This window comes from Rattus rattus, chromosome 1 (genome assembly GCF_011064425.1).
Source record: "Rattus rattus isolate New Zealand chromosome 1, Rrattus_CSIRO_v1, whole genome shotgun sequence".
NCBI lineage: Eukaryota > Metazoa > Chordata > Mammalia > Rodentia > Muridae > Rattus > Rattus rattus.
In genome coordinates, this window is record NC_046154.1 from 28703093 (window position 1) to 28727446 (window position 24354).

A 24354-nucleotide genomic window follows, 5' to 3' on the forward strand; every position below is an offset into this window, starting at 1 on the left:
ACCAAGCAAGTTCTCTCTCCAGCTCGGTGGCTATCGTCTGCACTTCACCATCGTCTGTGCTGTAAATAGGACGAAATGACCACACAGCAATGGGCCACCAGTTACGTCCTTTCCCAATCACTCGCTAAAACTGAAGGGAGAGGGGTGAGGAGGAGACATGTTTACACACTGCACAGGCTGTTCCATTCTCCTCTGTTTTCTGCTACAAGCCTGCTCCTGACTGGACTTGGACCTGATGGGTTGTGTCATTGTAAGCCAGTGCTTCTCAGTGGTTCTAATGCTGCCACCTTTAATACAGTTCATCATGTCCTAGTGGCCCCCAACTATCTCTGTGGGTTTGAGGCTAGTCTGGTCTACAAAGCAAATTCCAGGATAGCCAGGGCTACACAGAGAAAACCTGTCTCAAAAAACAAAAACAAAAACGAAACCAAAATAAATAAATAAATAAATAAATAAATCTGCTTTGCTTGGTGCTGGTGGCTGAGCACTGAGGAGGCAGAGGAAGGCAGATCTCTGAGTTCAAGGCCAGTCTGGTCTACAGAGCCAGTTCCAGAACAGCTAGGGATACACAAAGAAACCCTGTTTTGAAAAACAAAGCAAAAAGAAATTATTTTGTTGCTACTTAATAACAACAATTTTCTTTTTTGGATATTTTATGTATTTACATTTCAAATGTTATCCCCTTTCCTGGTTCTCCCTTCTTCAGTCCTCCCTCCCCCTGCTTCTATGAGGATACTCCCCCTCCCACCCACCCACTCCTGCCTCCCTGCCCTGGCATTCCCCTACACTGAGGAATCAAGCCTTCACAGCACCAAGGGCCTCTCCTCCCACTGATGCGGGACAAGGCCATCCTTTGCTACATATGCAGCTGGAGCCATGGGTCCCTCCGTGTGTGCTCTTTGGTTGGTGGTTTAGTCCCTGAGAGCTCTGAGGGGTCTGATTGATTGATATTGTTCTTCCTGTGGGGTTGCAAACCCCTTCAGCTACCTCAGTCCTTTTTCTAACTCCTCCATTGGGGGTCCCTGGGCTCAGTCTAATGGTTAGCTACACCCTCATCTGTATCAGTAAGGCTCTGGGTAGGCCAGATTAGGCCAGATTAAAATAGATAAAGCCAGGTTTATTAGACACTGCTTTTGGGCAGGTTCCCTGTTCCCAAGGAACAGGCCCAAGGAAATTGCACACCTAGGCTAAGGCAAGGGGATTTTATAGATCTGAGGCCTCAGGTGATGATGTGTCAGCTAGGAGCTGGGATTGTGTACAAATGTGGTCAAAAGCTGAGCCCCTGGGCAGGCATTCTCAGGTGGGTTGCAGGAAACAAGGAATCAAGGGGTGATAACACATGTGAGGGTAAGCGGGGGTCCCAACTAACCAGAGAGAAGTGCCTTAAGACACAGAATGTTGGGCTGGATTGATGGCTCAGTGTTTAAGAGCACTGACTGCTCTTCTAGAGGTCATGAGTTCATAATCCCAGCAACCACATGGTGGCCATCTGTAATGAGAGCTGATACCCTTTTCTGGTGTGTCTGAAGACAGTGACAGTGTATTTATAATAAATAAATAAATAAATCTTTTTTTTTTTAAAAGATACAGAATGCTAAATGGGCCATGAAAACAACAGGATATTCTAAAAGGAAGGTAAGATGCTCTATCCTACAAGGAAACTTGGTAAGCTCAGGAAGTAAACAACTCAAAAGACTTCAGGAAGTCCCTGAAACTGATCAGGTCCACTAGGCCCCAAGCATATAAAAAAGCAGTAAGGATTGCTGAGAGACTTTCACAGCAGCCAAGCTACCTGGGAAAGATGCTCTCCATCCTGTTGAGATGTTGGAAGGCTGTTCAATGTACTCCAGGTTTCGAGCTTTTATGACCTGGCCCCTATGCTGGGGTAGGCTTTGATGATAAGGATGCCTTTGAGTCATTCCTGCTCCTGTAAGTAACCCCTCACCCATAATCTGTCAATAACCCCATTACAATTTATTGGTTCACCAAGATGGAGTGGTGGTACCTTCATCTGCCATTGGTTCTGCATCTGAGATGAATAGACTTTTTGTTCATGTCTCCTTGGGAATAATGTCACACAACAAGGGCTTAGAAGAAACTGTGGACTTTTTTTTTTTTTTTTTCTTTTGAGACATGTTTCTCTGTGTAGCCCTGGCTGCGCTGGAACTAGCTTTGTAGACTAGGCTGGCCACAAACTCACAGATATCCTTTGCCTCTGCTTTCTGAGTACTGGTATTAAAGGTATATGGCACTATGCCCAGAGCTTACTACACATTCTTGACACCAGAAACTCCACCGTGCCTTTGCCTCATATGAAACTATGAACCAAAATAAATCCACTCCTGCGGATTCTGATAGGTGCTTTGTGAAACTGACAAGACCCCTCCAAGGCCTTGGCATTTCTCCACCAAGTCTTCATAATAACCTGCAGTCTATTCTCTAAAGGGTGAATTTAAGCTCTGGAACAACAGCCTAGAAGGAAGAGAGGGAAATTAAATATGTAAATATGTAAATATGTAAAGGCACTGGGAAAGGAAATCCAAGTGCAGGCTATGTTAGAAACCATATGAGCCCAGGTCCCCGAGACCAAATTCTCAGCACAAAGATTTATTTGCTCCAGAGGGACAGAGGTCAGGGAATAAGAGACAAAAGCAGGAGGTAAAGGACGAGGGAGAAGGGAGCAAGGGAGAGGGGCAGGGGTATTTGTTCTGGGGTGGGGGAGACCACTGTCTTAGGAGAGACGCTGACACAGGAAAATGGCAGTTTTTAAAGGTACCCGGGAAACCCCTGTTAGGATGAGGTGTTTATTTTGATTAGAAATGTTAACTACGTGAGTCCAAAAGACGCTTTTGATTGCTGGACTTCAATACTCTGATAGCTGAACCTTGGTGGTCAGCCTTGGGAGGGGGGAGTGGCCAAATAAGGGAATAGACCTTGGCGGCCAGCTCGCGAAGGATGTGATCCAGCATTTGTTTGTTTAAAGCACCGCAGAGGGAATCGAGGCGAGCACGAGGTCTGCCAGAGCCAGGCTCACCATGTGAGCCACCCAGGGTTGACTTAGGCTCTACTCCGTACCTGCCGCCCATCCTAGGGCTGAACTTGGGGTCGTGTTTTTCCCACAGCACTGTCAGTCCTTAGTGGCTCATCTGCCTTCAGCCAGCAGCAGACGGCTAAGGTTTTTGCCCAGGAAGTGATCCAACTTTTCATTACTGAGAGATCTGGGTCCCAGAAGTTTGTTTTTTTTTTTTTTTAAATATGGCGGGGTTGGGGATTTAGCTCAGTGGTACAGCGCTTGCCTAGCAAGCACAAGGCCCTGGGTTCGGTCCCCAGCTCCGAAAAAAAAGAAAAAAGGAAAAATATGGCAATTTGTTTAAACTTATTCTTTATTAGCATATATTTTATTGTGAAATTTTCTTGAACTTTATTTCTCCCCAACATCTATTCTACTATTGTATCCTTCCTCTGCTTCCCCTTGGTCTCTTTGTCTTTCTCAAGTAGTTTTTTTTTTTTTTTTTTTTTTTTTTTCTTTTTTTTCCCGGAGCTGAGGACCCGAACCGGGGCCTTGCGCTGCTAGGCAGCGCTCTACCACTGAGCTAAATCCCCAACCCCCCTCAAGTAGTTTTTCTGTCTTAGGGGCTGCCTGAGCCACTTCTACCATGACTGCCATTTCTGGCTAGAACCCGGATCTGGTAACAAGCCACACTTTAAACAATTGCACAGTTTGCCTTCGCTCTCACCTGAGTTGAACCCATGGCGGCGATGTGGCAGGAATGGGCACACCGGAAATGAGAACAATCTGCTTATTGTTCCTTCAGGGTTGTTTGCTCCTCGCTCTGTAAGGACGAGGATGAGGTAAATGCTGAACGTTGGTGCCAAACATGTCTGTCTGGTGATGGGCAGCTCAGATTGCAATTTCGGCCCTGAAATCCTCGCTGTAGCGAAAGCGGTTGCTGACGGTCTGTAAACAGCCCGAGCAGAATCATGCCTTTGCACGCACACTCACCTGTGATAAGGCAGAAATCTCTTGGCAGGAAAGAGAGCAGAAGGGAAAGAACACTTGCGGGTCCGTTTTCGGAGCTGGGGACCGAACCCAGGGCCTTGTGCTTCCTAGGCAAGCGCTCTACCACTGGGCTAAATCCCCAACCCCCGAACAAACGTTCTTTAGCCGAGATACATAACTGTTACCAGAAGCTTTAGTGGTCAGTTCATGGCTTCCAGGCGGCTGTCTAATGACATTGGGATTCAGGGTAGGTAGGAACTAAGCTTGGAAGAGCCGAGAGGAGACCAGAGGAAAGAGGGAATGGTGTTGGCTACCTGCTTAGTGGTCCTATTCGAGCAATCATTTCCCAGGGCTGCCGCTAATAGGGCCTGGTGGTAAAGAGTGAACTCTACAACCACAGTCAGAGGAGACTATGGCAGACCCTGCTTGGCAGAAGTTAGTGGAGCCGAGAGATGAGCGTTTGTCTCTGAACCACTTATAGTCAAGGCATGATGGAGAGGAAATAGCAAGTAGTGGGGTTTTGTGGGTAAGGGTTTCAAGTGATCCTAGGCAGGAGGGGGTGAGGGTAGTAGCCTCCAGAAGGAGTGTACAGGGTTGAGAGGAGGCCAGGAGTCAAGTGAGATAGTGTGATCATTATTATTATTATTATTATTATTTTTTGGTTCTTTTTTTTTCAGGAACTGGGGACCGAACCCACGGCCTTGCGCTTCCTAGGCAAGCGCTCTACCACTGAGTTAAATCCCCAACCCCTGGGATTTTTTTTTTTTTTAGGAGAGCAATATGAATAAGTTGAAGCCTCGAAAGGGACAAAGTAGAGAGACTCTTGTGTGACAGGAAGTCCTTGAGCCAGTGTGGCGAGAAGGTGACCAAATGTGAGCTTACGAGGCCTCCCGGGCCTATAGGGAGGCTGCAGTTCGTGCTGGTAAGCCAGGTTGTCATACCCTAACTGTTGTAACTAGCTGTTGAGCAAGATAGGCAGTAGGAGCAAAGCTGGGACCTCTCATTTGCTCTCAATCCCCCAGAGCCATCCACCAAACGGTAGAATACAGAATAAAGGGTTGGTCAAGTGTCTGGGGGAGCCAGGGCAGGGTCCTGTAAGAGTGTATCTCCCAGGCGAGAAGAAACCAGGCATGGCAGGCTTAGCAGGGTCCACGGGCTCATTTGGAGGGCCCTTAGCAAGTTCATAGACTGGGTGAGCGAAGTTGGGAATCCAGGTTCTGTCTTACCCTGCCAGGCAAGGAAGGGGAGAACCTTTTCCTTGGTAGATGGAGCTGTGAGGAACCGCCAGATACTCTGAGTGTGAACTGGTGGCTGTTAGGGGACAGGGGAAAGCATAGATGATTGATCTGAAAGACAGGAAGCCGAGGTTTGGAAGGGGAGACGCTGTCTCCTTTGTTTTCTATTAAGTTAAGAAGTTGTGAGATGGGCTGGAGGGATGGCTCAGCGGTTAGAGCACTGACTGCTCTTCCAGAGGTCATGAGTTCAATTCCCAGCAACCACATGGTGGCTCACAACCATCTGTAATGAGATCTGGTGCCCTCTTCTGGCCTGCAGTCACCTATGCAGGCAGAATGCTGTACATAAAATAAATAAATCTTAAAAAAAAAAAAAAAAAAAGAAGAAGTTGCGAGTTAAGTGGCCGGGAGACAGGTCAAGGGAAAGGAGGTCAGGGGCCACCCTGGCTGCAGAAATGGCAGCTATCATGGAACCCCTGGAGAAGGGCAGTGCGAGTAAGCTGAGATGCTTGTTCCAGTGTCAGGGTCTTCCAGGTGAAGGCAAAGAGGCCATGTGAATTTGGGAGTGAAGGTATGGTGAAGAGAGCGTCCTTCAGGTCTGGGATGGTAAACAGAGAGCCAGAGAAGGGGTCTGAGAGTGTCAGGGTTAGGCAGTACCCGGCACATAGGAAGGACTGCTGTGTTAATAACCCTGAGGTCCTGGGCAAGCTGGTATGAGCGATTAGCCTTTAGGGCGAGCTAGATGAGGAGTTATAGGTCAGGTGAATAGGCATTGCAGGTTAGGTGGCAGTGAAGCACGCACACCTTGAGTCCCAGCATCCAGGAGGCAAAGGATCTCTTTGAGTTTGAGGCTAGCCTGGTCTGCAGATCAAGTTCCTGAACAGCCATGGCTACACAGAGAAACTCTGTCCCAGGGAAAACAGGCATTGTATGATACATTGTAAGCCTTGTCTATGTTTTAAAGAGGTGTGGTGGATGATGGTTCAGCCTTAAAGAGCACTGGCTGCTCCTACAGAGGCCCAGCTGTCATTTCTTCTGCCCTCATGGTACCTCACAATCATCTGTAACTCCAGGATCCAAAGCCCTCTCTGGCATCACCAGTCACATACATAGGTTCCAGAAGAAATGAGAAACAGGTAAAGGAAAAAGTAGATGTATTTACATTTTGACCAAACCTAGGAGAGAAAGAGGTCTAATCTCTTCATGATCCTGCCCTATTGCCAACTCATAGCTTAAATAAAAAGCATGTGTGTCTTTGCATACATGCTCGTGCCTGCTCCTGTGTGTATGTGGTGACCAGAGGTGCCCAGATTCTTTGGAACTGAGGTTGCAGGTGGTTGTGAGCAATCTGATGTGGATGGAGCCTGAACTCAGTCCTGATGCAAGAGTAGCACATGCTCTTAACCACTGAACCCCTCTCAGCCCCATATGGGGCTCCCCAACCTCCCTCTCCACTTATCCTTTTGGGCATCTTGGTACTTGTAGTTTTGTCCTCTTGCTCTTCTCTCTCTCTCTCTCTCTCTCTCTCTCTCTCTCTCTCTCTCTCTCTCTCTCTCTCTCTCTATTTATTATATGTAAGTACACTGTAGCTGCCTTCAGAGTGCTGAGACTCTTGGGGCCACTGTAGCTTCAGGGACCCCATCTTGTATATAGTCTTTATCTTGTACTAGGCTAAATTCTAAGAAACAGCCGAGTTCCCAGAAATGGTTTCGGGGCCACACGTGCTCCACATGAGTTTAGGACCACATTAACCCATCCCGTGCCTTCTTGGTTAGCACCCAGTCTGAAACCCAGCAGCCCGCTATATAGGCTCTGATTGGCTGGCCTCAATCCAGGCCAGGTTATCAAGAAAATCATCTGAGGTACTTGACTGCTAGTAACCCACTTAGAATATGAGGTGTGAAAAACGGTTGGAATACAGCATGCATATACCCGATGGGTTGCCCCTACCCTACCTAATTTGTGGGGTGTTTTGTTTTTTTGCTTTAAAAGGCTGTTCTGTCTTGACTCTCGCTGACACGGTTTGGATCCAGAACCCAGCCGTCTCCCTGATATACTGGCTCTTTTGAATAAAGAAACTTTTGTTGGCTCAAACTTGGTTTTCACAGTGGATTATTTCCCAAATTCTCGGACACTGACAAGACCACAACTCCCATCACCCCATGAATACTGGAGCCTTCAGAGCGCATCCTCCAGAGGTGGGTACTCGGACCATTGACGGACCTGCTGACTGGAGGGCCCGCCTTCGTCAGCCCAAGATCTCCTACCATTGGTCATCTCCCCCGCTTCTCACTGGAGGGCCGCAGGTGAATGAAAGGGGGCGTGTCAGTACGCTCAGCTCGCTGGAGGAGGCTGGAACCCGGTGCCAGGTGAGAACACAGCATCCGGTCGGCGCAGCGGCTTTTTTGGTTTTGGGGAAAGTTGGGGGCACCTCCGGAGGCTGGCTCGGGGGACCGGGTGTAGATAAGCAGGCACGGTTGCCTTTCTCAGCCAGCTTTGGACCGCCCGGCCCAGTAACTCCCTGGACCCCGGCTGCGCGGAGTCGCGCTCAGTGGCAGACCCTCCCTCTTCTTGGCGTGGGGTGGGTTGACACGGAGGCACTTACCCCACCCTCCCTGTCTGTGGGTGACCCACCCCACATGGTCCAGGTGGGAGTTCTGGCTTCTGCTCATCCTGATCCTGAAGGATACCCAGGCGCCAGGGCTTGACCAGGCTGGGCCAGTGTCCGCTTAGGCAGTGGTCACTTTGCCGGTGGGAAGACCTACGGGAGGCAAGGCCTCGGTTTCCACACCCAGACACCAGGGACTGTGTCCATTACCTGGTTCCAGTGGCCTCCCTCAGGTCGTCTGACTCTGGATGGATTGTTCCCGCTGTCTCGAGAGCGATTTAGCAGGAGAACGGAAGATGGCAATTGGTCAGAAATTCTACCCCTGCAAAACTCTTGTGTTCCTCCTTTCCTTGGGCCAGAGGAAGGAGTGGCTTCCCTGTCTATTGCTAGACCTGTTAGAGGGTTTGGGGAGATCGACAAACAATGGCTAAGGATTGCCTCCCTGGAATCAGTAGAATATGGATTTTAAATCTGTATCTTTGAACCTCAGATTCCCTCTCTGAAAAATGAAAATATTCTGCACCACGTTAGTATGAGGCTAAAATGTATGTGCTCCTCAAGTGGTTGTCATAGTGTTTCGAAGTGAATGGCGCGTAGGAAATTCTAGTCGTCCTATTCACCGAGGAGCAGTTTTTATTCTCAGGTCTGTGGGACTGGAGGAGAGTTGTCAGAAAGAGGGGACTGGACAGACAGTGTCCAGTGTTGAACACTCTAATCCCAGCACTGGAGAGGCAGAGGCAGGAGGATGGGAACGAGTTTAAGACTAGCCTGGTTTTACATAGCTCGATTCTCAAAACAAACAAGCAAAAGAATGGGGGTGAAGGGAAGACACAGAGAAAGTACAGGGTGCTCTTTTTTTTTCTTATTTTTAATACATGTGTTGTGGGTCTGGACCTTGGAATGTGGCAGCCCACTGAGGCCGGAGGTGTGGATACCATCCGGAAGCTGGGGTTCCTGGCAGTTGTGAGCCGCCTGATTCAGGTGCTGGGAATTCAGGCGAGGTCCTTTGAAAATCATTATTTTCTCTTTAACTGTTGAGCCAACTCTCCAGCCCCTGCTTTTGGCTTTTGATCAAAGACAGTCCTGTTGCCTGGTTAGGATTCCTTTAAGGATCCAAGAGTTTGTCCTGTGATCACCAACAGCCTCTTTGGGGGATGTGCACTGGCTTTGGTTAATTTTGCTATTCCTGATAGCTTCCTTTTGTCAGGAAATATACATAGTAACTGTTAGGTTTTTTGTTTATTTGTTTTTTTGGAGACAGGGTCTTATGTAGCCCACGCTGTATTGCAACAGGAGTTGTAGCCCAGGATGACCTTGAATCTTGATTCTCCTGTCTCTGTCTCTTGAGTCCTTGAATTACAGACTTTTACCAGAATACGCAGTTTATGCAGTGCTGGAGGGATCAAACTCGGGACTTCACACAAGGAAGGCCTGTCCTTTGCCAACTGAGCCACATCTGCAGTCACCATACTTAGCGTCTTAGTTAGGGTTTTACTCTTATAAGGACAACATTTAATTGGGGCTGGCTTACAGGCTCAGAGGTTCAGTCCATTATCATCAAGGCAGGAGCATGGCAGTGTCCAGACAGGCATGGTGCAGGAGGAGCTGAGAGTTCTGCATCTTCACCTGAAGGTTGCTAGAAGAAGACTGACTTCCAGGCAGTTAGGATGAGTTTTAAAGCCCACCCCCGGGGTTGGGGATTTAGCTCAGTGGTAGAGTGTTTGCCTAGCAAGCGCAAGGCCCTGGGTTCGGGCCCCAGCTCCGGAAAAAAAAAAAAAAAAAAAAAAGCCCACACCCATAGTGACACGCCTACTCCAACAGGGCCACACCTCCTAATAGTGCCACTCTCTGGGCCAAGCACATACAAACCATCACACTTAGTTATTGGCTTTATTTTGTTGTTGTTGTTGTTTTGTTTGTTTTTTGATACAGGGCTTCTCTGGCTGTCCTGGAACTCACTCTGTAAACCAGACTGGCCTTAAACTCAGAGGTCCCCTTCCCTCTGCTCCCAAATGTTGGGGTTAAAGGCACGTGATAACTCCTCCCAGCTACTGGCTTTAAGTTTTAATTTTTATTATCTGTTTAATTATTTGGTGTCACTCAAGACACGGTTTCCCTCTGTCATCCTAGAGCTTGCTCTGTAGACCAAGCTGGCCTCAAATTCAGAGATCCACCCGCCTTTGCCTCCTGAGTGCTGGGATTAAAGGCTACCACCTCCCAGCTTCACTTTAATTTTTAAAAATTACATTTATTTACTTACTTACTGATAGATCGTTTGTGTGTATACATAATTTTTTTCTTTTCTTTTTTCCAGAGCTGGGGACCGAACCCAGGGCCTTGCGCTTCCTAGGCAAGCACTCTACCACTGAGCTAAATCCCCAACCCCGTGTATACATATTTTTATGGAGGTCAGAGTACAGCTTTTAGGAATTGGGTCTCCTTCACCATGTTAGTGCTGAGCATCAAATGCAGGCCACTAGGCCTGGTCGTAAGTGCTCTCACCAGCTGAGCCCTCTCACTGGTCCAGTGTTTAGTGACTGTTGAATGGAGTTGGATCCAGGCATAGATTCGGAGTGATGGATGTGGACTAAATGTGCATTAGACCAGTGCTAAGCTGCTTTTCAGTGAGAAGTGGGGGGTTCCAGCACAGCCCAGGGATCAGAGCGCCAGAGACCAGCTTTGCTGAGGTGAATAACTGTTGACTTATTGTTTACTTATTGGGTTCAAATGATCCTCCAGCCTCATCCTCCATGGCTGGGACTGCAGGTTTGTACCCCACACCTGGCCAGGAAAAAACTCGAGTCCTGTAACTTATTTCTTATCCCTAATACTTCGCTGTTATATCTTTCTTGTATAATTGTCCAGAAAAAAATCACTATATAATGAGTAAACACACACACACACACACACACACACACACACACACACACACTGTAGTTTGTTTTGGATCTCATGGGATTTTTTTTTCTTTTTTTTCCCCAGTATATCTTGGTGACATTTCAGTTAACTATAGATAATTCTACATGATTGTATCTTTTAAAATCTTTAAATATCTTTTGTATGGGTTTTCGCCTGGGTATATGTCTGTGTCCCACATGTGTTCCTGGCACCTACAGACTCTAGGAGAGGGCACCAACTCCCCTGAAAATAGAGTTACAGACTCTTAGGAGCTGCCATGTGGGTGCTGGGAATTGAACCCCGGTCCTCTGGAGGAGCAGCGGTGCTCATAACCACTGAGCCATCTCTGCAGCCCAATGATCAGAGACGCTTTATAGTTTATTTGGGAATTGACTAAAAAAAGCAGTAAATTCTGCACGTTCAAGGGGGTGAAGTCAAAGAGAAACATTTAAAGGCAGAATGGGAACCATGGAAAGCATTTTTTGAGACGTTGTCTAGCAAAGACTAAACAGGCAGAGGCTGGGCCATCATCCTTCAGGACATATTTTTTGGTTTTGTTTTGGTCAAGGAAAGGAGCGAGGTCGCAGTGAAGCCTCCTGCAGAAACGTAGCAGATTGATTTATATAGGAGCAGCAGGAATCTACAACTATGGGAGCTGGACGGGTGGCTAAGAGCACTGGCTGCTCTTACAGAAGACCCGGGTTCAATTTCCAGCACCCACATGGTGGCACATGAGTCACCTGTAACTCCAATTCCCAGGGATCTGATTCCTTCTTAGGACCTCCACAGGGGTTGGGCACACAGACAGCAAACATCTCATAATAAAAATAAGGATATCCAGCCGGGTGGAGGTTTTGCTCACCTTCATTCCCAGCACTTGGGATCTCAAAAAAACAAATATATATACATACATATATATATATATATATATATATATAAACAAATATATATATATACATATATATATATATATATATATATATATATATGCAGATAGATAGATAGTGCTCTTCTTTGTAAGCTACAGTGTTCACTTAACTACTTTGGATGAAAATCTTTTTAGGATTATGATGTCATTTGTTGAGTTTAAGATGAATCTAAAAAGGGGCTGGGGATTTAGCTCAGTGGTAGAGCGCTTGCCTAGCAAGCGCAAGGCCCTGTTGGTCCCCACCTCCAAAAAAAAAAAAAAAAAAAAAAAAAAAAAAAAAAAAAAAAAAAAAGATGAATCTAAAAATAAAGGAATTGGGCTGTGATAGGGCTCTGTGGGTAAAGGTGCTTGCTGCCAGCCCTGAAGACCTGAGTTCAATCCCAGGAACCTACATGGTAGGAGAGCACCCATCATAAGTTGTCCTCCAGCCATCACATGGTTACTGTAGCACATGTGTCCCCCAGCCTCCCCTACACACACACACACACTCACTCACTCACACACACGGGCTCTGACCTTTCTCCCCTTAATCTTTAGTTCGTGGTTAAGTGAATGCATGGACGTAGAAGCCACTGCTACAGAGAGCTGACTACAGTTGCCCAGGACTGCAGTGGGTCAGTAGGTGAGGAAGAGGCTGACAGATAAGGTTAGGGCTTGACGGGGGAGGGAAGGGGCAGAAGGCTAGCACCACCATTTCCCTCACCGCCAGGAAGATTCTAGGCTTGGTTTTTCTCGTTCTGCCTAGCATTTAAAACTAGGAGCATGCCTTTTAATTTAGCAAGCATTCTTTAACCAAAGCCAGGCGCTGTGAGGGCTGTCAGATGTAATAAGACACGCCCGTGCCTTTAAAGGGCTTGCCACCTTCTGATAGAAGGCAAGGACTGTAACAGTGGGAAGCCATTAACCAAGGGTAGTGGCGTTAGTTCCGCCACCAAGAGCAGCAAAGGCAAAAAGGGACTTGATCGGTTCGGACACAGCTTGAGCTAGGTAGGGCTTAGCTAGTGTCCCCAAGTACCATCAGCTGTCACCTTTGTTAGACTGGGTCCTCTAGTGGCATAACTGTGCGTTCCTCACATTCTGTGAGTTCACAGAGCAGGATGCCCCTTTCAGAAACCCAACAAAGGTTCCATTGCTTTTCACTGGTTCTGGCCACTGTGCCCTCTCTGAGGCAGTCCCTGGTGGTCAGAGAGTGAGATGCATTGATCGTAGCGGATCGGACAGCCTACATACCTGGAAACAGCCGGATGGTGCCTGCTTCATGCATAGCACATTGGCCAAGAGTAGGGGGAAAGAACGGTTCTGTAGCAGCCTTAGGGGTACCAGAACCCTTAAAAAGGGGATGTGTGTGCTGAGAAGCCCAGGGATCTACCAGATTTCTCCACACAAAATAATGATAGAAAATTTGAGCTGAGGCTACTGGCTATTATCTAAATTCTGATTGAGACATGGGAAAAGAAACTACCCTTTGAAGAGTAGAATCCAGGGCATAAGATCTGTTGACTCTAGAGACCACGACACCCAGTTTTGAATCCTGACTGTGTCACAGCTTGGTCATTTCTTATCTTTGATTTTTTTTTAATCCAAGTAAAAAAAAAAATCAAATGTATTTATTGTTGTATCTTTGATTTCTTTATCGGAAAAACAGGGATAAAAATGAGGACTTACAAGGATTTATTTATTTGAGATAGGATGTCCTCTCCCAGGCTAACCTGGAAGGAGCTATGTAGCTGAGGATGGTCTTGAATTCCTGATTCTCCTGCCTCTGATTGACTAGCACGGTGATTACAGCCATCTGCCATCACCCCCCACTTTATAGGGGGCTGGGGCTGGAACTCAGGCCTTCATGAGTGCTAGGCAGTCACTCTGCCAACTGAGCCATCTCCGGCCTTTGGTTGGTTTGCTGAGACCGGCTCGATGTTTGCCCGAGCTGGCATTGAGCTCTCTGTGTAGTCAGACACAACCTTGGGGATGGAGGGACGCCTCAGAGAGTAAAGGCGCTGGCACTGAGCATAGTGATCTGAGTTCACTGCAGAACCTCGAGGGTCAGAGAAGAGAATCGACCTCTGTATGTGCACCAGGGCACGCATGTGCTCACACACATACATACATAGGTACACATATAGATACACATAATGTAAATAAATACATGCCCACATACATGCATCTGTATACAATGTAAATAAATAAAACGTGTAAAAAAGCTATCAAAGATGATACACTCTTGTCTCTGCCTCTCAAGTGCTAAGTTTATAGTTGTTTTTATTTTATTTTATTTTTCTCAGAATAAACCACTTTATTTTAACTCAATCACAATACAGTTAGTTCAGGGAAGCCAAACACTTGCCCTGTAACCAACACTACAAGCCTCAGTAAACGCCTATAGTTAGATCTCTGTCTCAGCCACACTGAAGCAATGGAGCTGTTAGAAATAAGGGTCCTGGGGTTGGGGATTTAGCTCAGTGGTAGAGGGCTTGCCTAGCGAGCACAAGGCCCTGGGTTTGGTCCCCAGCTCTGAAAAAAAAAAAGAAAAAAAAAAAAAAGAAATAAGGGTCCACACGTGTAACTCTCAATTATACAGAACCAAATTTACGTTTCGCCAGCTTGAATCTCTTGATTCGATTAAACCATTTGCAATCCTGCACTGCGCAGGACCTCCTTGAAGCCCTCACAGAGCTTGACATCGCTCTGGTTCTGAGCGCACTCCAGAAACTGCTTGATCTCCAGAGAGCAAGGTCCAAAAGACTGCTGGTTCTGCAGCGGGGCTCCCTGAGGCTCACGGTACGTGATGTCAGGCTTTGCAGGGTCAGCATTAGCCCCTCTGCTGAAGCCCCCAGTGATGGCGTGACCCAGGGTGTGCCCCACCACAGAGCCCACAGCCACACCGGCTGCCGTGGTAGCCGTCTGGGCCATCAGGCCTGGCTGCCGAGGGGCAGCAGCAGGAGAGCCGACTGCAGATGGGGCAGCGGCTGCGGCTGGAGGCTGAGCTGCAGGGTGCTCTTCTGGGAGCTGCCCTCACCTGAGGGGCCCGGCTGGCCGGAGGAGTCACCCGGGAAGTGAGGCTTCAGCTTCCACGCAGCATCCTAGCTGCTTGTAGTCTCAGCGTTCAGAGAAGACCAACTGCCTATTTTATTTATTTTTACTTAAGTTTTAGAGACTAGGTTTCTCTGTGTAGTCCTGGCTGACCTGGAACTTGCTCTGCAAACCAGGCTGGTCTCAAACTCACAGGGATCCTCCTGCCTCTGCCTCTCAAGTGTTGAGATTAAAGTCACGTGCCACCACTGCTTGGCCGGTTGCTTTTAATTTTTACATTTTTGGAAGGTATGTTTTGATTTATGTATATGTGTATGAGTGCCCATGGAGACCAAAAGGCGGGGTCGAATCCGCTGGAGGTAGAGTTACAGGTGGTTGGGAGCCACCCGGTGTGGATGCTGGGAAGGGAACTCTGGTCCTCTGGAAGAGCATTTTTTTTTTTGGTTCTTTTTTTGGAGCTGGGGACCGAACCCAGGGCCTTGCACTTCCCTAGGCAAGTGCTCTACCACTGAGCTAAATCCCAACCCTGAGCAGCAAGCTCTTAACCACTGAGCTGTCCCTCCATCCCCCACTTATTTATTTATAGACAGGGTCTCATTCTATATTCCATGTTGGCCCAGAACCGTGATCTTACTCCTCAGCCTTCTGAGTATAAGTATCACAGGTATACACTATCTTACCTGCTTCCCTCAGAGGATTTTTATAAAAAGTTGTGGAAAGAACCCATGTAAAGCACCGGGTACCGTGCCCACATGTAATTATCCGGCATCTTCCTATCCCTTAAAACCAGTTATTCAGAACAGCCTACATCCCGAAAACGCCTTTGGTCCAGTAGTGTGTTTTTGTTTTTTTCTTTTTTCCAGAGCTGGGGACCAAACCCAGGGCCTTGCGCTTCCTAGGCAAGCGCTCTACCACTGAGCTAAATCCCCAACCCCAGTATGGGGTTTTTTTTTTTTTTTTTTTTTTTTCCTCGGAGCTGGGGACTGAACCCAGGGCCTTGCGCTTGCTAGGCAAGTGCTCTACCACTGAGTTAAATCCCCAACCCCTATTTATTTAACTTTATGTTTGAGTATTTTGCCTACATGTGTAGGAACGTGGATGCCTGGTGCCTGTTGAGGTCAGCGAGGTTGTTGGATCCCCTGGAACGGGAGTTAAGGATGGTAGTGAATTACTGTGTGGGTGCTTGGAACTGAACCCAGATCATTTGCCAAAGCAACAAAGTGATCTTAATCACCGAGTCAGCTCTGCAGCCCTGAACCAGGGCTTTGAAATATAATGGATGAGAATAGATGAACTTCTAGAAGCCAGGGCTGTAGATCAGTTGGTAGAGTGCTTGCTTTGCACACAGGAAGCCTAGGTTGAGGCCATATCAACTGGGGGATGGTGAGCCACCCCTACAATCCCAGGAGTTCAGGGCCAGCCTGGGCTACAGAAAATCAAAACAAAATATGAACAGCCTATCGTAAGGTCGGAATTCCCGAATTAACGTAAATAAAAATCTTTGGCAGAGCTCCAGGCCCCTCCAGAGCAGCAGCGGCTGGTGGAGAAATGGAGGCACAGACCTATAGCGCCAAGCTCTTGGGGGAGTTGAATGAGCAGCGGAAACGAGACTTTTTCTGTGACTGCAGCATCATCGTGGAAGGGCGCATCTTCAAGGCGCACAGGAACATTCTGTTCGCTAACAGTGGCTACTTCCGCGCCCTGCTGATCCACTACATCCAGGACAGCGGGCGACACAGCACAGCCTCCTTGGACATCGTCACCTCCGACGCCTTCTCCACCATCCTAGATTTCCTCTACTCGGGGAAGTTGGATCTGTGTGGCGAGAACGTGATTGAAGTCATGTCAGCGGCCAGCTACCTGCAGATGAATGACGTGGTCAACTTCTGCAAGACGTACATCAGGTCATCCCTGGACATTTGCAGAAAGATGGAGAAGGAGGCCGCTGTGGCTGCAGCAGTGGCGGTGGCCGCCGCGGCAGCCGCGGCTCATCAGATAGACAGCGAAAGTCCAAGTTCAGTGCTGGAGGGGACTTCCTGTGGCACCAAGAGCTTTGTCTCCTCCCCAGTAGATGGAGAAGGGAGTCTGGACTGTACAAGATCATCTTGTGATGACTGCCATCCCCTAGAACTGGTGGCTAAAGACAGCCAGAGCTCTGGGGCCTCCGACAGTGACCTTTGTATCGTTCCCAGAAGGGTTGAACCTAAGGTGGAGTTCGACGTTGCCAGAGTGGAGGTGGAGACTGACGAACAGCTACAGCAGTACGCCGCCCCATTGGCCCATGCGGAGGAAGTCCTGCCCAGTAACCAGGCCTTGGATTTGACTTACAGCAGCTACCACGTGAAGCAGTTCCTGGAGGCTCTCCTACGCAATGGTGCTGTCCAGAGCAGAGATGACATGGATCATCCTTTTTCTCGTGGCTTGGAGGGAAGACTGGAAGGTCCAGGGGTGGCCGTGAATTCGGTGATGGACGTTCAGAACGACTGGTATAGAGAGGACTCAGGTGAGTTTGGGCATCTCTCTGTGACTAGTGTTCGCCCCTCATTGCGATCCTCACCGCTATTATCCCACCACTGCCACCACTACATCATTGCTACCGCCACCACCACCATGATCCATATAGAACCTTGTTTCTTCGTGCACCGTGTGCATGAGCGCGCGCATGCACATGGACATCCGGGGACCGTATTAGATGTTGCACCGTAAAAGATGTCCACTTTGTTTTTGCTTTTTGTAAATATAAATTAACTTACTTCGTTTTACATGTAGGACATTTTGCCTGCATGTAAGTCTGTATATTATATATGTGCAGAGGCCAGAAGAAGTCATTGGATCCCCTAGGACCAGAAGTTGCTCATGGCTATGAGCTGCTGTGTACATGTTGGGAACTGAACCCAGGTTCTTTAAAAGAGCACCCAGTGCTCTGAGTTGTTCATCTATCTCTCTAGTCCCTACCTAGTTTTTTGAGACAGTTCTCTCTTTGGCCTAGCTTTGGTAATTTTGCTTAGCCTGACTGGTCAGTGACCCCCCACACCTCCAGAGATCCAACGATCTCCATTTTCGTTGCTGGAATTATAGGTGTGTGTAGCCATCCGAGTTCGGGTAAAATTCAGTCCTTACTGGGCAGAGGCAGCAGTACAGGCCTTTAATCCCAGCACTCAGGAGGCAGAGGCAGGTGGACCTCTGTGACTTGGAGGCTCACCTGGTCTGTGTAATGAGTCCTAGGACAGCCAAAGCTTCAAAACCCTGTGTTAAAAAACAACAGAAATTGAGGTCCTCATGTTTGCCCTGCCGGCGTGTCACTGACTGAGCCTTGCCTGGCTCTTCTTCGTGTCCTCTGTGTTGTCTATACAGGATGTGGTCATCCTTTGATGTCCATGAGGGGTTGATTCCAAGACTCCCTGTAGATGATAAAATCCACCGGGTGTTCAAGTCCTCTTTGTAAACTGATACTGTCAGGTGTGGTGGCGCACGCCTTGCATCCCAGCGCTGGGGAGGAAGAGGCAAGCAGATCTCTGTGAGTTCAAGGCCACCCAGGTCTAGATAGAAAATTCCAGGCCAAAAGGGGCCATTTAGTGATATGCTGTCTGAATCAATCAATCAATCAATCAATCAATCAATTAATCAATCAGTGGTTGGAGAGATGGCCCAGCAGTTAACAGCACTTGCTGCTTGTGCAAAGGGCCCAGGTCTAGCTTCCACACACGGTGGCTTACAAGCTATAACTCTGGTTCCAGAGGATCCAACCCCGTCTTCTGACTTCCACAGGCAGTGCGTGTACATAGTGCACAGACACACATGAAGCTAAGACATCCACACACATAAAATAAAAAAAAATTAAATACATGAAGTGATAGCATTTGTTAGTAATGCCCCGTGTTCTTTAAATCATCCCTCAGTTATTTACAATCCCCAACAGGATGTCAGACTATGTGAGGAATTGTTAGTGCTCAGGGGAAAAAGGACAAGAAAAAAGTCCGGCAGGACATGGTAGCTTATGCCCGTAATCCCAGCCCTTGAGAGATAGGGTTCAGAATTCAAGACCTTAGTGCACAGTGAGGTTGAAGCCAGGCTGAGTTACAGGAGACCTTGCCGCTGACCTTCCAAAAACAAACAAACAAAGAAACACTCTTCCAGAGTTTGTATCCACAAAGCAAATGTTTCTGTCAGCATTACCTACGTGGATGTTCTTTGGTGCCTAGAAGGAGTCCCAGTGGGTGAAGATGCTACGCATGTTGCTGATAATAACAGGAAGGGCTAGGGAGGTCATTGGCTTAGTCTAGTAATAAAGATGACGGCCAGTGGTAAGAAGGTTGTCCTTTTTACCTGACAACCTGAGCTTGACCCTGGAGCCCACAGTGAAGGAAGAGAACCAGATCCCAAAGGGTGTCCTCTGACCTCCGAGTGTGGACGGTAGCTCTTACACATCACAAACATACAATAGCAGTAATGATAATAAGTAACATTTAAAAATCTTTACGATGAAGACGGTGCACATTGATTAAACGGTAAAGACAAAACAAAAGAACTGAATGGGAGAGAATTTTTGTTTGTGCTGTTACTCTAGAAGTTTTATGAGAGTGTTGAGAAAAACCCCTTGGCTCATGGAGAGAGGGGTTAAAGGTGCCCGGGTGGCATCATCCTGCAGTGCCCCTAGTGAGGGGTGCTGCTGCTGGAGAGCCTGGCGCCCGATGGGAAGAGCATGGCTTGCTGACTGTAAGATAAAGGACGGCCGGTTTCAAGTTGCGGCTTCCCTCATCTGAGACTACAAGTTCCCAGTTTTGGAGGTGGGCCAGATAGTTTGAGTGGACTCCTAGGAATTGGAGAGGCTTCTCAGCACATTGGACATGGTCTAGGTAGTTTAGATGGCCCCCTTAGTTTTGGAAGTCGCTCTCCTGACCGCAGAGGTTCTGGCATTTGAGTGGGTGTCTGGCCCCTGGACACGGGCCATATTGGTGTTCTCCTGGCTTCAGAGCTAGTTCCAGAAAACCAGTGCCCGTGATTATTAAAGTGAAAGCATGCTTTCCCCTGAGTCGTTCAGTGAAATTCTAGGTTTCTTTTAGGGTTACAAGGAATCCCGGGCTCATCATGTTTAAAATAGAAACCTCCCGGAACACGCACAGGATTGGCTATGCCTTACGGTGCTTGGACTCCCGCCTATCTCTTCGTCTATCCCCAAATAAACTACTTAATCTTTAAAGACTCTTGGGGTGCTAGGCACAGTGTCCAAGCAGTCCCACCAACAGGAGGCTGAGGGTTCAAATACATGAGCCTACAGGAACATTTCTCATGCAAACCGACACATCACTGTAGCCCCCAAGTTAGGGATGAGGCCACCGTTGCTGTCATTGGCTTTAATGATGGGCCTATAGGTGCAAGAAATCAAAGGATTTGGCATTTGGTATCAAAAAAAAAGAACCAAAAAAAAAAAAAAAAAAAAAAAAAAAAAAAAACAATGTCTGGATTGGTTTCCTGGTATTTCCAAGTGAGAACCTCTATACCATTTCAGTTGCATGTAGATTGGTCTTTACAACACAGAGCATCGATTGGCTGTTTACAGCTCACACCAGGATGAATCACGCCGGGTGTTACAGAGGAGCCGTGTATAGGGAAGACAAAAATAATTTTCGATATACCACAAAGTGTTTGTAAAACTCACAGAATGTGGGGCTGGAGAGATGGCTCAGAGGTTAAGAGCGCTGGCTGTTCTTCCAGAGGACCCAAGTTTGGTCCCGGAGACACCTTCTGGCCCCATGGGTACCCGTTCACACATGGCATTAATACACAGACATACCCATTTACATGAATAAAAATTAAAACAAATTAACAAAAATCTTAACACCAAAAAGCTTTCATGGGCCAGAGAGATGTCCCAGCTATTAAAGCCCAATGCTTATGACCAAAAACTAAGCTGGGTGGGTGGGGATGGGGCTTAGTGAACGAGCATTTGGGCATCACATTCAAGGCCCTGGGCTCAATGTCTAAGCACAGGGAGGAGGGGTGGGGAAAGCCCGCTCAGTTGACTTGACCTTTGACCTTTTGGGAGCCAGACAAAGCGGGACTTGTACTGGTCAATCTTGCTGCTTACTAGCAGGTGGAGTTGGTGATCACCCTCTCTGGGATGAGGGTGTTTCACAATCCCAACCAGAAAGGTGGCTGTGGTTGTCCCTGTTGACAGCTGATTGGGTCTGTTGGACTCCTCAGGTGACGTGCTGGTGGTCCCCATCAAGCTCCACAAGTGTCCTTTCTGCCCTTACACTGCCAAGCAGAAGGGCATCCTCAAGCGGCACATCCGGTCGCACACTGGCGAACGGCCTTACCCCTGCGAGACCTGCGGCAAGAGGTTCACGAGGCAGGAGCACCTTCGGAGCCACGCCCTGAGCGTAAGTGTCCGTGACGTCACTGTGTGGGCTTTGTCTGTCTCCAGAGATGGGGGTGGGCCTGTCTGTCCCTTGAGAAGTTTGTGAAGTTTTCTTTTACCCGGGCTGGCGGCACTTAGAAAGTTAACACTGGCGTGGGAACAGGCTAGTTTTCTAAGAAGCCTAGCTTTTGTTCAAGGATGGCTGTCCTGAGGCCAGAACTGGCAGGACCGGCAGACTGTAGGTCTCTTCCCCTGATAAGGACGAAGTGTAAGTAGACGTGGCACCCTGAGGCAGGAGAGCAGCATGGCTTCCACTTGCAAGGCCATTGTTTCTAACTGCTGAGTCATCTCTCCAGCCTTTTCTGTGACCTTTCCTGCACCCCCTTGTGCTGACAGGTCCACAGATCCAGCCGCCCAATTATCTGCAAAGGCTGTCGGAGGACCTTTACGAGCCACCTGTCCCAGGGGCTGCGGCGTTTCGGGCTGTGCGACAGCTGCACCTGTGTCACAGACCCTCACGACGACGATGACGACCTGATGCCCGTCAACCTTAGCCTGGTGGAGGCGTCTTCCGAAAGCCACGAGAAGAGTGACACCGACGACTGGCCCATCTACATAGAGTCCGGCGAGGAGAACGACCCAGCTGCGGAGGATTCTGACGACAAGCCGTACATCCGGCCCACCTTAGCAGCCCCTGAGATGCTTACCTAGCAGTGACTCAGCGGGCAGCTTATAAGTGTTAACGGCTTGTTCTGCGGTGAGAGCTACCATTTGTTGAGTTCCGTGAGACTTGGGGATCCTCTCCCCGAAATGTTGTTACACTTGGATTTTTCGTTAGACCACTTAATGTGGAGGCTGGATGCTGTGACCCCAAGGACTGATGACATTTTACCCTTGGTTCTGACTGAATCAAGGTTGAGCCCTGAGGCTTCTTTATTGTCCTGCTGAGAAGCTGTCTGGGCAGGAGGAAGAAAGCACCCTCCATAGCACTATGCCCATCTTTTACTTTCTTACGTCATTACCGTCTTCTAAAGAAGTGGTGAGAATATGTTGTCAGAACTTCAGTCTTTCTCCTGCCAGGCTTCTTGTAATGAATTCCACAGTTTAATTTTCTGGAAATCGGCTTCGATAAAAGCAGGCAGGGCTGACGACGTGGTCATAAAATAAACCTAAGACTGTACTCCTAAAGGCTGGGGGAAGCTAAGTGCAGACAAACTCTGAAACAAGTTCATGTGGGCCTTCTTGTTGGTCTACCTGGATTGAATTAAATTAAATGAACGCCTAGAGGAGAGCCAGTGAGCCAGGGCAAGGTAGTGTCTCTGTCTAGTCTGCTATTTGACAATTCCATACATTCTGAATAGGGAATTCAGAATTCCCCTATTCTGAGATTGTAAAGCAAGTCATTTGGGCAAAAGTCAAAAGGCTCCCTGGTTTTCTTAGTCATTTCCTGGACAAGCAACCTGGACATGTGTGCCCCGCTGAGATCCGGTCACCTAGTTTATGCCCAGACTTGAGCTGCAGGGGGAACGTCCATGCCTAACTAACATTTGGGTTTTAGAGGACCTTCTAGAAGGAAGGAACTGGCTAGAGCAGGTTTTAAGCTAGTCTGTTTTTCACCCACTCTGCAGCCAGGTTACAATTCCAGCAAAGCAAGTTGAGTGTCTTTAAAGTATCAAAGGACAGGAAAGACCATGGATGACAGGTGCCCTAGAAGGGATTCACAGACTTTTCTTCTGTTAAAGTACCAACGTGACTTTAAAAGAAATCCCTTGTCTTCCTTTAGTTTTAATACAATTTCAAAAAGCAGTGAAATCACCAATCTCTCTGCCTCTTGAACAGTACCTAGTGAGAAACATTTATAAAATGACTTGTATTTATTGTCTTGCTATTGAAGAGTTGAAGCTTTTTTTTGTCTGTCTGTGTTTTGAGACAGGGTTTCTCTGTGTAGTCTTGGTTGATGTGGAACCCACTATGTAGACCAGGCTGGCCTCGAACTCCTGAAGTTCTGACCGTCTCTGCCTCCCAAGGGCTAGTTTTAAAGGTGCACCACCTCACTTGACAGGACTGGGGGTACAGCTCATTGTCTATCATTAGGAAGGCCCTAGGTACTCTAGTACTCTATAGTACTACAATAGATAGATACCTAATTTTGTGTTGTCTACAAGAAAAAAAGCCATTAATAAAGAAAAGAAAAGAAAAAGAAGAAAGAAAGCAAAGGGGCTGGAGAGGTGGCTCAATAGGTAAGAGCACTGGCTATTCTTCCAGAGGACCTGGGTTCAATTCCCAGCACCCCCCGAGGTAGCTAACAAGTGTTTCTAACTCTAGTTCCAGGGGATCTGATACCCTCACGCCAATGCACATAAAATAAAATGAGTCTTTAAAATTGTCAACCTTATAAAAAAGAGAGACAGAAAGCAACATCTTCGGGTGTCACTGGTTTCCTCAGTGGTAGGTGGTGTATCCTGGACCTTGTCCAGGCTGGGGAAGAACTGTCTTACTGACTTAGACCCCACCCCTGGAGGTATTCCAGTTGTACTTTAGATGAGCCTTAGGGCCACACCTGAAACTCTAGTGATGCTTAGTTTGCTGTGATGCCCACACCCTGTTAGTGGCTTTCCTTCCTTGAACAAGGCATGGGCTATCTCGGTGCTACCTAGTGAACCACATCATACACAGACTGATGTCACACAAGCCTAGTGGCATATGCCTTTATCAGTCCCCACACTCGGGAGACAGAGGGAGACAGATCTCTGTGAGTTCAAGGCCAGCCTGGTCTATAGAGAAAGTTCTGGGCCAGTCATTGATACATAGTGAGTTTCTGCCTCGAAAAAGAAAACAACCAATCAAAAACAAATAAAAAGTTTTGAAATAAATCAAAGTATTGAAAAAATTTTAAGCCAATCTTTTTTAAGCCATGTGTTATTCAAAGGATGAAATGCCTTTAATCCCAGCACTCGGGAGACACACTCAGGAGGAGCTCTGAGTTCGAGGCTAGCCTGGTCTACAGAGTGAGTTCCAGGATAGCCAGGGCTACACAGCGAAACCCTGGTGGGGTTGGTGAGATACAGACAGACAGACAGACAGACAGACAGAGAGACAGAGAATGGACTAAAGCTGGGGATAGCATTGCCCAGTGGTCAGAGCACTTTCCACTTTCCTTGTATAGGGCATGGATTCAGTCCTCAGCATTGCAAAACAAATTAACCAACTACATGAAGAGTTCTGAACTGACTGTTATCAAATACTTTTCTTGCCTAAAGCAAAAATATCACCTGTTATTTGCAGTGGAATAAG

The 24354-nt window shown here is 47.7% G+C and overlaps 1 protein-coding gene and 1 pseudogene across 1 annotated transcript; one reads left to right on the plus strand and one right to left on the minus strand.

Annotated features, from left to right (window-relative positions):
- Positions 1 to 7536: 7536 nt before the first annotated feature.
- Zbtb8b (zinc finger and BTB domain containing 8B) lies at positions 7537 to 23287 on the plus strand. The gene is made up of 4 exons (XM_032897154.1): positions 7537 to 7604; positions 16208 to 17202; positions 20904 to 21082; positions 21457 to 23287. Exons 1-4 carry the CDS (start codon positions 7546 to 7548, stop codon positions 21769 to 21771), a joined length of 1548 nt encoding a protein of 515 aa, XP_032753045.1. The 5' UTR covers positions 7537 to 7545; the 3' UTR covers positions 21772 to 23287.
- On the minus strand, positions 14236 to 14748 carry LOC116885336 (annotated as a pseudogene).
- Positions 23288 to 24354: the final 1067 nt, after the last annotated feature.

Excerpts from the sequence above, each read along its gene's own strand:
- Zbtb8b (XM_032897154.1), top strand. The coding sequence starts at position 7,546 with ATGAAAGGGGGCGTGTCAGTACGCTCAGCTCGCTGGAGGAGGCTGGAA. Across the intron at positions 17,203-20,903 it reads CTGGTATAGAGAGGACTCAG|GTGACGTGCTGGTGGTCCCC; the intron begins GTGAGTTTGGGC and ends TGGACTCCTCAG. Across the intron at positions 21,083-21,456 it reads TTCGGAGCCACGCCCTGAGC|GTCCACAGATCCAGCCGCCC; the intron begins GTAAGTGTCCGT and ends TTGTGCTGACAG.